This window comes from Manduca sexta, chromosome 21, assembly GCF_014839805.1.
Source record: "Manduca sexta isolate Smith_Timp_Sample1 chromosome 21, JHU_Msex_v1.0, whole genome shotgun sequence".
Classification (NCBI taxonomy): Eukaryota; Metazoa; Arthropoda; class Insecta; order Lepidoptera; family Sphingidae; genus Manduca; species Manduca sexta.
The window spans coordinates 6,465,347-6,479,469 of record NC_051135.1 but is presented as its reverse complement, the minus strand read 5'-3'; the positions used below and the strand labels follow the sequence as shown (position 1 = coordinate 6,479,469).

Sequence of the window (14,123 nt, the reverse complement as noted above, 5' to 3'; positions counted from 1 at the left end):
CTTAGTTTAATTATAAAGTGAATTCATATTACAAAAATATAAAAATGAAGTGGGTAACTATACATAACTGTACTCACTGGCATATAACATATACATACTTACCCTCGAATTCATGTTTATACGGATGATAGTGATAGTTTTACTAACGAATTATTTGATTTTATAATAATAAATTCATAGCAGTTATATCAAGGTTGAAATTTAAACTTTTGTCTTTTGTTTCTTGTTTACAGAAGATGTTTAGCACATAAATGTTGCTAAGAAGTTTGTCAACAATACGTATTTATCACTTCTGAGGCCCGTTTGAGGATTACGTCTTTGTTTAATATCAACAATACATTTTATGATATGACATTTTAATAAAATTACATACATTATACCTAAGTGTAGTAGAAGTTAAGTATATTTTTTAGTCTATCTGTTTATTGCACATTAGAAAACATTACTTAAATTTAGTATCCATAGCACGTTGACCTAAAAACTTCCTAAATAGGTTCGCATTCTTTCCTACGCAAAATATTTAAATTACATGTATAGGTTTGTTGATTAGAACAAAGTATAAGCGAATCCGGATTCAGTTAATGTGTTTTTGCAAGAAGTATTTTATAAGAACCTCGTATAGCTAAACGTAATAATGAATTGCTTATGAATCAACGAATGTAAATAAATGTATAATTAACAAATGTATATATCGGGGTGGGTAGATCACAGTTATTTCATGAAATATTTTTTAAGTGTTGGTGTTACCATCCTAACATTTTATATAATAAATGTCTGAACCTGAAAAATTCAAGAACTATCAAATAGAATTCGATGAAATGTCCTATGGATATACTTTGAGCCTCTGGGGAGGACGTAGGCTACTTCTTATCCGGGGAAAATATTATATATTGGAACTTTGAACAAAAGGTAGTTATAAATCCCAAATAAAAATTGCTATTTATGCTCTAATATTGTGTAAAGTATCAATTTATTCACTACTTATATCATGTAGTTATTGTGGTCCTGTGGAAAAAAAAAACTTGTGACCCTTATTCCAATGGCATTAAATTCAAATTAAGAACTAGATATAGTATAGCATTACATTACATTACATAATATGAATTGTTTATAAATACTAAACATTAATTATTTATTATTGCTGAGTCATGTCTATCAGAGATAGGTACTTACCATTCGAAATTTAAATTTAGATATCTGGGTTTAATAATGGAATGTTGATAAGACTTATTATAATGACCTCAAATATAAAATCAAATGGAAATGTCACAGAATGACACTCACGAACTTTTTTGAAACTAGTTTAATTGAGTTGTATCTATAAACTTTAATTATGAGAAGACATCAAATGTCACGCACGTAATAAAAATATTTTTTCAATAATAATTTTGTACAGATCAATTTTATTAAGACGATGATGAATTAACAAAATTAATTTACTTAGTACTCTTCTGAGATAAAAAGCCTACATGTTAATTTAGGAAATAGTCTAGTTGTGTACCAATTTTCATTGACATTTATTCATTTATCGATTTTGTGTTTGCTTCTATCCAGTAGTGTAGCTTGTATTAGCCAGGCCTATTAACATTTTCTGAGGTGCTCTCCAGGGGTGCAACGTTTATACAAGCCGTATCCTTGGTAGTCTGACGGCCCCTAAAACTCGCAGGGCTTGTATCATTCATTCAGCGATATCTACGCTCCTCATAAAAATAAATATCTAAATGACTTCACAAACTTTCACATCTATAGTATTAATAAGATTTATAGTTTATAATTTATAATTTACAATACTTTGTAATTCAAGGTGTTGGATGGTGTTTCCACTTTTTATGGGCGGTCGTATCGCTTAGCATTAGGCGAACGGCAAACTAGTCATGCAAAGCAATAAAAAAAATTCCCTCTTAAAACATAATAAATAAAAAAATATCATTTCAAATTTAACGATCCAAACATTTTCAATTACCACCAAATTATAACTTGACGCCAGCGTCCACAGCGGATCCATTTTGCGTTGTTCGGACAATTTATTTAACAATTTATGGCGACGAGAGAATCTGAGTCGAATCGGATTTATTAAGGTAAGCTCGGCAAGAATTTATTACACCGTCATGTTCCACACGTTTGAGTAAAAGAAACTCAAGTTTAATTCGCTCATTAATGTTGTAGTGAAGTTTCGTTAATGTTGGAGGTACAGAAATTTGTTTGCTTTAGATGAGATATATATTTATTTGTACACAAAATACAAACAGTGTGATTATATTCATAGTCGTTGATTTAAAGTTTTTTTATCTTCTTATAATATGTTAAACTCTTAGTGGCGTAGTTGTATAACGGTACGATTGCAGTGCTCAGGTTGCGGGTTTAATCCCTTAATCGAGCAATATTGGGATTTTCTACTCAGTCATAGCCTATCATAGGATGGAATACGCAAAGCGAAAATTAGGTACACCAGTTGCGCCTTTGCCTACCCTTTTAACGATAAAAGGTGTGAGTGTGTGGGTAATATGGTTGAATTCACAGTCGCTAGCAAATGCCTTTTCAAGAAAAATATTATATTATGCACAAGAGGACATTAAAAATGAGGATTGAACGGTATTTAAAGAACCTTCATGACTACCATTTTATTTTTCTTCAAGAGATTTTTCGGACTTGACACTTAACTGCTAGTGGCTAGGAGTCGTGCAAAAAAATAAAACTAGAACCAGAAGCCAATGCAAATTCTTAATGTACTTCATATTTAAGGTCTTCTGTATATTTTGATATAGTGTGAAACTACAGTAAAATGTTTCTGTAAACCAAAGATGGATAAATACTTATTATATTTTTTTTTAAACCGATAAAAATGCAGACTACGTCAGAATAACAGAAATTTCATTTAATGAATTGATATATACTTTTGTGCTTTATAAAGTTATTTTATAGCTACTTTCTTGAACTGTTAAAGTAACAGCTAAGGTAAAATACATAGACCCATAAGATGTCCAGCAACACAAATGTCATAATGTTGACAAAACTAACAATAACTGATTAAAATATGTCAGTAATTGTTAATGGCAACACAGTAGAAATAAAATTCATTTGTGTTCAATATATTAATCTTTATTGCCAAAATAAGAAAACAACCGATTCAATCATCAACGCATCGAAGATCTTTCTTTAGTTTTTTTGCGGTCGTATCTCACACACCCAAAGTGCGGCGCCAGGTTTAATTAATCACGAAATTTTATCAAAATATTTATGGATGATTAAACGGTTATTAAATAAAAAATATATTCTTAAAATTTTATACAATTAAATATTTATAATTTTCTTCGTGTTTTAATTATTCAATATATTTTAAATATTATTTTCAAGGTAGTGTGCTTTCTTAAATTGAAATTATTAGACACTTTTTTCCTTTTCTTTAATATAACATATTTTGGTTATAAATATACAAACTAAACTAAGTTAGTAATAAAATCGCATTTATAAGAAATAATGAATATATCTTGAAATATAACAGAACACAAGAGATTTCATAAAAATGTAATTTATTAACTGCAGCTTCAAAACGGCTCTACAACATAATTTTACAGAAATGTCGAAAAAATATAGATCACGTACCCTTACAGTTTTTAATGATAGTTTATGGAGCAAAGTTTTAATTACAGTTCTGTACCGCGTGGCGATAGTTTCGAAGGTTTAACTTCTTTAATTTTAGAATTTTCACAGATAGCTGTAATTGTGACTTTCTACCAAACTCTTTAGTGGAGCAATTAAATAGTATGTGGCAGTTAGTTCCCAAAATAATCATTGCACCATTCTGAGAGACTTATTTGTTTCGTAACCGCCCCGGTGACGTAGTTTTTATGTGTTATCGGTACGAGTATAGTAGTAGGTCCTCGGTTCGAATCACGGGTCGAGCCGAAAATCGCCTGGAAACGTGTCTGCGCCTGATCTCTCTCGCGTCATGTCGGATTACCGTCTCACCGTACTATAAGAGTGAAGGAACAGAGAGTGCACCTGTGTATTGCGCACACACTTGTGCACTATAATATCTCCTGGGTCCTTTGGTGATCTTCATAGAGATTGGCCGCCGTGGCCGTAATTCGACTAGGAGGAATTCATTCATTCATTTGTTTTTTATTCTATAGCGTGATGTTACATAATCGCGTGTTAATAACGCAGAGAATAAATTCAATCTCAGATAAATAACATTAACCCAAACCATTTTGCTTCAGATCTTACTAGACCAAGCAAGAGTCGCACACGTTAACGGTGAAATAAAAATGCAATAACACTAATGATAATTTTATTTCGAGCTTCAAAGTACACTTCATCATTCAAATATATCCCAGCGTTAATATTTAATACATACAAGTAAATAAATGTAAAAGTGATAAACGATAATCGCATTTTGCGGATGGGGATTGAGATAATTTACATTGATCCCGAGCGATAGTCTGCCATCAATACAGATAGGGCTGCAATTAGTTGCCCGGCTGTGCCCCACACGGGATATTTATTTCTTAGCCCGTGTTTACTGATTGCCGTTCAGATTAAATGAAACTACGCTCCTGCATCGATTTGTGGGGAAAAATTAATCGAGCTGAAATAGAAACTCTTTAACGTTGAACAGTTTGCAGACGGAGCAAATAGCGGTGCAGTCAAGTATATGGATGCGAGTTTATACGGAATGTATTCCGTTTTTCACTATTTGTCAGTCGCCACGTGGGTAAGCGTGTTTAAACCGTGAATCAGAGGTGGATTCCTAGATTTTTCTTCGATGTTTTAGATTTATCCGGAATGAGGGCAAATAATGTGCTTGGAGAAGAGTGAGTAGAACATGCCAATGGTATATGCAATGATATAATTAATATTCTTCAAAATATATTATAGTACAGAATAAAACCTACAGAGTCAGTCTACCCCACTGTATCATGACGCGGTACTGGCGGCAAAAAAAAACTTATAATCCTAATTGGATCTTTGTATAATTTATGATACGATCACTAATCAAGCAATAAAACAATAATGACGTCATCGGTAGGCACCAGTGTAGGCACACTGAGTGTTTCGTACAGCAGCTTCGCGACCCAAATATTCAAGTTTATCGGAAGGACATTGCCTCGGCCGAATGTGCTTAGCCGGATCCAATCGAGTTTGCGGACTGTATGCGAATCAGTGTGCTTGGTGTGGACAAGATTTTACATGCGCCTTTATTATGCGTAAGTTATTTAATGGAACATCAAGGACGACGTTCATGACGCGACAGTATTGTTATTTGTCAACTTATTAACGGTATTTATTAGCCCATTGAATAATAACATGTTAGGTTGTAAACTGATTACATAGCAGTATTCCGCCACTTATTTAATTATTTAAATAATAAGAAATGAATTAAGGACTGGTGTCATACAATTAAAGAATTTAACATGCTAGAAAGCTTATTATATTATTAAAAGTTCGTTCTAATTTTTAAAGTATTAATAAAAATTTTAAATTTCTGCATAAATACTATCATAAAACTGAAAACATCACAACTAATTATTTATTTTCGGTGTTTTGGCAATAAAACGAAGTTTTTTCCCTGTAACAAGTTTGGCGCAATCCGGCTTTATTCATGTTGAGTTAGTAATCACGAGGTGTCATTATGTCATTGACATTACGACTTTAACACACACACACACACACACACACACACACACACACACACACACACACACACACACTCACACTCACGCCTTGTATACCCAAAAAGGCAGGCAGAGGCGCGACTGTTGCACCCAATTCTGCCTTGTGTATTCCGTCCCATGATGTGAAAGTGGGCGAGCCTATCGCTATATCGGGCGTAGATACCAAAGTCTGTGCTGATACTGAGTAAAAAATAGAAATGGACTATGGATAAACGGACAGCCTAGGTTGTTAACCACTCTATTTAGATATTTCAGAGCCTAATTGCAATTCTAATGATCTACTCCATTTGCCAGCTCTGTTAATAATACCTGTTATGGTAACAACTGAGGTGAATCTTCCAAAATCTATATAAGTGTTTTTGTCTGATAATTCAATCATTTTTCTTAAAGCGACTGTTTTGCATGTTTGTTTGCTCGTATCTTAAAACGGCTGAATAATTTAAACGAGATTTTCTTCAACTGATAGAAAGCCTTTCAGAGAATCAATTAGTCATAATTTGTATAGAAACGAAGCCGCAAGATAAAATTTGCACACAATTAATTGCCGAAAAGCGGAATTGAAAGACGTGAACATGGCTACACTTTAAGCGGTGCATTCAGTGGAGCGGCTGGTCGAGCCGCGGTTAAAGTTGTGACGCGACGTCAGCGGAGCAGTAATTGAACCCTGCGGACACGCCCGGCTCTGACCGCTGAACAAAACGTTTGCTTATATTCGCTGAAAATTGATTACGTCATGCGCGATTATAAGTTTAATTAAAATCTTACTTATAAATAAAAGATTGGATTTTTTTTAAATAAACCTCCGAGCAGGTTCGTATACAATTTGGTACAGACATCTCTTTATCTGGTTAAGTATAAGCTTTTTATCCGGAAAATAACTTTATGAGATTTTTATTTCGGGATAAGTGGTTCATTATTATTGCGCTAAGTTTCGTTCTGAAATAAATTTTTTGATTAAGAAAATATGCCATATATTCGATTTTCCTCACGTCTTTAGGTAATAGCAATAAGACGTCATCAAGGCGACAGTCCAAACACTTATCATCGCTAGCTACTGAACACGATGGATGGTAATGATCTCTATCAGAATTTATCTTTGCCCATCCAGTCTGTGGATTCAAGTTCATGTAAGAACATACAATATGTATAATATCTCTCATTTTATATCTCTGATCTTATACATTTAAATTTTGTATTACGTCTTTACCTGATTGCTTACCCTTCTATTTTGTAGGTCAATGATGACACTGGGTGAATCATATGAATAGATTAGTTCGACTTTTTTGTTAAACTGGGAAATTAAATTGTTGTATTTTAATTCGTGATGGATTTTATAATTGTTTATTTATCTGGACAATAGATTTGTTGCGCGGTTGTGAGGAATTATATTTTGCCCTGACCCTTTAATTCAATCATAAACATGCAGATTCATTACAGAATTTAAATTTTCCCTTCCATATATTGCAAAAGTGCGCGACAATACACTGCATCGTGTTATAATCGCGTAGCAAAAGAAATCTATCGTCGATGTAAATAATACGGAAAAATTAAAAATTCAGAAATCCATCGCCTTCTCGTTTCATTATAACATAACCGGCTACCAAAAGGCATGTCACGTGTTAAGAATTTGATACGCACAATATTTAGCATACGTTTCGTATCGAAGCCAATGACTTATTCATTGCGTTACAACATCTTTTTATAAATAGAACGTGGAATGTGGAGAATCTTCATATCAACTATTTCACATAGAAAAACATGGACGTGTTTGTGTATCTAGATCTTGTAAATAGTCTTAGATTACCGGCCTGGAAACGGCCTCTATAGTTAGGACGTACTTAGAATATTAGAAAATCGAGATATAGAACTGCGAACTAAATTTTTCGTCCTTTAATAATTCTTAAACATTCAAAGCGGTGACTGGGCTGTGAATTCTTCTTGAGATATAATTGTAGGTGAACTGTTTAAGGAATAACTAGAATACTAGGACGAGTAATGAAACGACATCACAATCAGACGTATATTCGATGAGTGGCGCGACCGTACGGACCGTTGAACTTATTACAAAATTACCCTCAATTTGTAATTATTAAAATACATACATTACAGTGGGTTTTTTAAATTTCAAAGGCTTCGGCCGCAATTCAATACGCATAGCGGGTTGATGAACAGTAAAATTTTGGCCAGTTGCACAGTTTAGTGCCAAATATTTAACGTGAGAATAAGTTAAGAACATAAACATGCGGAGGCCGTCTGCGTGTTGATTTAATTTAAATAGTCTGGATTCGGGTTAGGTATAAAACAGCGACCGGTTTTTGAATTTGCCTGTCGATGTGTAAACTACTCACGTAAACTATTGACTCGCTAGACAATATAGTCTCTGCATATGAATGACGTAAAACTACGCAACAATTTATCTCAACTTTAGGGTACACGGAATAAAAGTAACCTACAGCGATTATGATAGATCGTTGTTTCTATTATTCAAATTGTATTTATATCCCCTGTTAAGTAAACGCTTCACTGATTTTCCAAGAATTATAGCTTGTATGTGTAAGTGCTCATTTCATGAATTCGAATTTCGAATTAAGATTTTTAAAACCGATTAAGTCTTTCGGTTTTGAAAAAGGAATAGTAATTGTTAATTGTGTGACCTAAATAACTAACCAAGACAATACGCGCTTATTTCTATCGTTTTAGCAATGCAACAATCTGGTCGTGTTATCTACTACTAATAACCTTTATCTATTCCATTTTGTTCAGTCTTCGAAATACCTTTAAAGTTTAAAGTCTATATCTCGCAGACGTTAAGAGCTGTATGCGAAAACACCGATGTTACCTATTGTATTAAAACTTTGCAGAAATTTACAATATACAATAATATAAACGAAGAAAATAAATTTTCATGTAGTTTTACATTATGAAATAAACAAACATTTTTAAATTTGCACCCTAAAAATCCCACAAAAATAAAAGAAATATATTTTTATTTGTATATTTCTATATTTGTCCAATAAATTGATCAATGCTTTGAATTCATTATTTGTTAGACTCCACGATTTACATGAACAATTTAATCAAATGTATGTAAGTTCATTATTAATTAGAATTGAAGACCACAAGCTGGCAATCCATCGCGTGATCGTGATTAGAGAGAGACGTTACTGTGAGTTCTCATCGTTACACCCGTTGAGTGAATAAATACCTATTTTATATGAGTTTTATAAAGATTGAAAAAAAAGTTACAATATGTCATTTTAGAAATGTGTCGTTAATTTAAAAAAAAAGCTTATATGAAAACTGTTTGCATGACATTATTATAAAAACAACGCAAATAAATAAAATATATTAATATTTAATTTGGGGCACTTTTTTACTTTCTGTTTACTTAAAGTCTACACACGTTAAAATTCATGATAGCGTAGACAGATTAAAATACCGCAATGTGTACGAAACGTTATATATAAAACGGTCGGCGCACATCCATGACCTCGCAAGGACGCTTACAATCTGCTACGAAGAATTCCATTTAGATTACTAGTAATGCGCACTACAGAAAAAAGTACCAACCTGACCAGAAAGGCAACAATGTCTCCCATAAGTGTTTATAACTTGTTTACAATTACAAGTTTAAAAATAAAGTAAGCTATGCCATACCAGTTCTTAAAGATAAGTAAGAACTACATATAAGTAACTAAGATGTGCATTGAACTGCTAAACCGCATTCCGCGTGACAAAATTAAATTAACATTTTATGAGTATCGTTAATGAGATGGGATAGTCATCTCATGTTAGACATAATTAATTGTATGTTATTTGTAAAGGACGTTAATGTGACGGCTTCTCGATTCGAGGTTTTGAGTCTACGTCTGGGGAATTACAAAAATGTAAAAGTTGTATTCATTTACATATTTGAGTAGGTATGCAAAAATTATGATACATACGTTTACAAAATACCGAAATATATTTGGTTTTATTAATAACATTCTACTGTACCTGCAAATAAAATCATTATTTGAAACTAAAAGGTATAAATCGTATTAAAAACGCCAAAATATATCAAAATATTTTTTTAAGCAGCCGTTGTATTATACTAAAAGGAAACCCATATTATTTATACGTATAGGAAACACGAAAGCAGAGGCTATTGTTACCCGTCATCTACCCGTCCATATATACATCATATGCCTACACATTTCGCCTGAAGCATAACACACCCCCATTAATTTACATCCTAGTCTGGAACGATAGTGTGTTTACCAGCCTCCAGAAATTTGGGTGCCGGCAACTAATATCCTGTCAGTTATAAGCTGCTACATGTATCTTGTTATTATAGCTTCGCTACCTACTTTTCTATTTGGTCGTGTATTTAGTTCGTCAAAAGTTATTAAGGAAAATACCGTAAAAATCATATTGTGTGCAGGCTTGCGTGTAGCTTTACTATTAATCAACGAACAACACCCTCAGATAATTGTTATGTTTACGGCCTATCTCGACCGTATCAAAACCGTGATAGTAATGTATTTTCTTAGTAAAGGGGGAGGGTTTTGCCTAGCAGTGGGATAATACTGGCTAATAAACCAGAAAGATAATGGATGTCAAACAAGCGTTTGAACAAAGGAAGATATGTTTTTATCTGCATCATTCTTATTTCTTCACGCTACGATTGTTGATTATTGTAGTGTAAGTCAAACTTTAAATTTATATTTACTTTTTACTGCGGTCTTTAAAATGTGAAAGCATTTAAAATAAAATTGTGGCTCGCGCTGAATGTTGAGTGACGAGAAATGGAATTTATTTTAGAAACGCTTATTTATATCAACTATTTCGCATTCCCTGATTTTCCATTTGATTTTTATTGTCGTCAGATTCGTAAAACTAAAACGCTTTTGCACAAAATCATTGCCTAAATTTAAAACTTCGCAAAAAAAATCATACGAAACATACGAATATTTGCTAATAAATAACTACGTTATCTTGACATCAAGTACTTTAAAATGCAAACAATCATGTGACATAACTTCCTTATTAAAAGATTACTTAACATCTTAAGTTTTAGACGCGACAAGGTCTTATTGATTTATTTAAAAATGGCGTACCCTGAATAATAAGGAAGAATAACGGACCAGCATCACATAATGAATACATTATCCTTCACAAGTACTGTCTTGCTACTTAGTCTCGACTGACGCTGTGCACCTTTACTTACTTTAACTGCGTCTCCTTCTGTGTTTAATTTTAGGGAAGTTTTCAAAGGCAACCTTTTTAAAAAGACCGCTCTGATTTTAATATTATATTTTCTGAGATGTGAAATTATATTATTACCTATATTATGAGACTATATTATATTCACTGTATTCAATCAGAAACAGTAGGTTTAAACAATATTCCAAAGTTGTATTTGTATGTAAATATCAGTACCTAATATTATATTTGCGAACATGTTTGGATGTTTGCTAGTATAGGTAGATACAGAAATAGCTGAACGGATTTGGATGAAATTTACCCAAGTAAAAACCATACCCTAAATAACATACAGGCTATTTATCCCGGTAAACTACACAGTCGACCCTATATTCCGGAATAGGTCTTATGCGGGCAGAGCCACGACCAAAAACAAGTTTTGTTTATGTAATATTTGTCGCTATTCATGTATTCAGCGAATCAGTAGTTTTCCCTTATACCCAAACAATAAGATAATTCAAATATAAATATAGTCACAGACGCAACCGTATTAAATCCAATAGTACAGAAAAATACGAATAAATTTCAACCCATCCGTTTCAATGAAACTCAAATTATTATCAGCGTCAGGATCAAGCTTCATTTCCTTTGAGGAAACCTCTTTGTTGATCCATTTCTTGTTATTTCGAAGGAGATATTATTGCGGTTGATGGTTCCGAAGATTTCTGAAATAATTATAATGAACCCATTTTTATTTACACACTTTTTGTTTCGTTCTTCTTTGTCTTTATAATTTTTTGCTGTAAGCGCTCGTTATTTTTAAGGTGTTATTCAAATAAAAGTATATTTTTTTTATTAAAAATGTATTATATGTACGGTGTTTGCTTTTAAGTTTGTAGTATATTAAATGCTTATTAAGTTATATCAGACACAATATAGTAGGTCAAGCCGTATAGACTAAAATAAAATTTGATACCATATGAATACACACACACACTCATACCTTTTATCCCTTATGGGGTAGACTGAGGCGCAACTGGTGCACGAACTTTCCGCAGTGCATAATTGGCACCATGATGTGATAGAGGGCTAGCCTATCGCCATATCGGGTAAAGATTAAACTCCTTGCTGATACTTAGTAGAAAACCCAATATCACATTGTCCGTCCCGAGGATCGAAACCGAGACCTCCGCGCATCGTAATCATGCTGTAATAAATGAATGACTTAAAATCTCACGTCTCAGGATGGCGAGCGCGGTGATGTACCAAACAATACTTTGTAATTCAAGGTGTTCGATGGTGTTTCTAGTGTTTATGGGCGGTCGTATCGCTTACCATCAGGCGAACTGCAAGCTCATCTAGTCATTCAAAGAAAAAACAAATACAGCTACACCACCTGCATATACTTGTAATAAAACACATTACTTGTATACGTCGTTGAAGTATTTACCAGCGTCAAGATTCAAATAGTAGAGCGCTTAAAAATTAGACTTGTAATACTTAGTTTCTTCTTATTCTACCCGAACTCCACGCCACTTACCATCAGGTGCAGTGGCTTGACTTTGCCAATATAAAAAATTACATCAAATACAGCTTTATAAAAATAAATAAAAAAATGTTTTGTACAAATAATTACACAACACTGACATATATTGAAATCGGTAAATATTTATTTCATGTTTGATTACTTTAAGTTGACGTTTTAGCACTTGCCATTTATAGAAAATTCGGGACCATTGAACCTTGAATATTCAGAGAGGATTGTTGTTTGTTTATAATTATACTTATTCATTGCCATAAAGACGTTTGCCAAATAATAATCATTGAAGGTCGGTAATACTACTACAAATATACATATTTTATTTTACTTTATTAAATGTGCTTCACTCTATTTTAACTTTATAACTGTATTCTTACCTTACAAAATCTAAACACACTTATTATTTTATTTTCTGTCTTAGTATGATAGGTTAAATGTTTAAAGACATGACCAATTCTGACGGGTCATTTGCAGATTTAGTACTGTTGAGTAAAATTAGTAACATTTTATAAAAAACGACTTCTATAAAAATGAAGCCGCAAGCAACAAATAGTTATACCTGAAAGATAAAGTAACACAACACTTAAAAGATTTTTAAGAGAAACATTGTTTGATCCCATGAGTAGAAACAACGTTTTAAACTGTTGAATCCATAACAACGAGGCGTATATGTTTTATTCATCAAATAAGATTACTACTCCTTGTCCGCGGCTGCACCTAGGAAGTTCCGACCGCAATTTAATATTTACTCCCATTTGAATTATGTTCGCTCTATTACGAATCTATCTGACTAGAAATACAAATACCAAATAAATATTATACAACTTTTTACCCAATTTATCGTACATTTTTGTAACACCAATGTACATATTTTTTATTTAAGTATTTAACCGAAAAGATTTCAATTACCTCTAGGATCATTTGATTATAACTGATCACCCTTTATAAAAATATTATAAGAATCGTCAATAAGCCGAAGGTTTATCATGAGATATTGTAGGTAACATTTTCTATATGTTTTTTTTTGTTGCAGTTGTTTCATCCAAAGACACATGTATTCGACGTCGACGAAAGCGGCCTGGTGGCTGGCTACGTTTTTTAGCGTCTTCGTTACAGGTATGAGTTATTATCATTGGTATAAGGTTCATAATACAATTACCAACTTTGCTAAAAAATCTAATAGTTCTTACAAATTGCTACTAATTTCTGTTAAGAATATAATATAATTATCGACTTCCCTTTTGAAAATGTTTACTCTTCGCTTCCAAATTGTGTTGTATCACAAAAAAAAAACGAAAACGAAGCTATGAAAAACCATTACTATTTCCAAGAATCACTTTTATAAAAAGAACTAATCGATCATAGGAATTGCTAAATGTTTAATAGTACAATATTAGATCAATTTTTTATTGCACGTTCCTGAATTATATCTGATCAAATTTGATTTTTCATGATCTTTCACGTCTAGACTATCGAAAGGTTTTTTAAACGTTATTTATAAATGTTGTAAATATGGTATATGTTCTTAGTAATTAAATAAAGTTAGTAAAAAGATGTTATTGACATGAGTGTTTATTTCGGACTAAAGAGAAGTAACTATGGCAAACAAAATACAATTAGTTCTAAAAATAGAACATATAAAAATAATAAGTCACGACGAAGGTTACAATCTCCAACAGCCGCCCTTAATCGCAGTTGTGACAGAAACAAAACAAATAAAATAA

General features: G+C 32.6%; 1 protein-coding gene across 2 annotated transcripts in view; it reads left to right on the top strand.

The window, feature by feature from the left end:
• The first annotated feature begins 13,438 nt into the window (after positions 1-13,438).
• The window catches only part of LOC115445018 (lachesin), an 87,848-nt gene continuing 87,163 nt past the window's right edge, over positions 13,439-14,123 (top strand). For both annotated transcript variants that reach the window (XM_030171069.2, XM_030171058.2), the window contains exon 1: positions 13,439-13,515. In XM_030171069.2, coding sequence (XP_030026929.2) covers positions 13,452-13,515 — 64 coding nt within the window. In that variant the 5' untranslated portion in view covers positions 13,439-13,451. The remainder of the gene's footprint in view (positions 13,516-14,123) is intronic.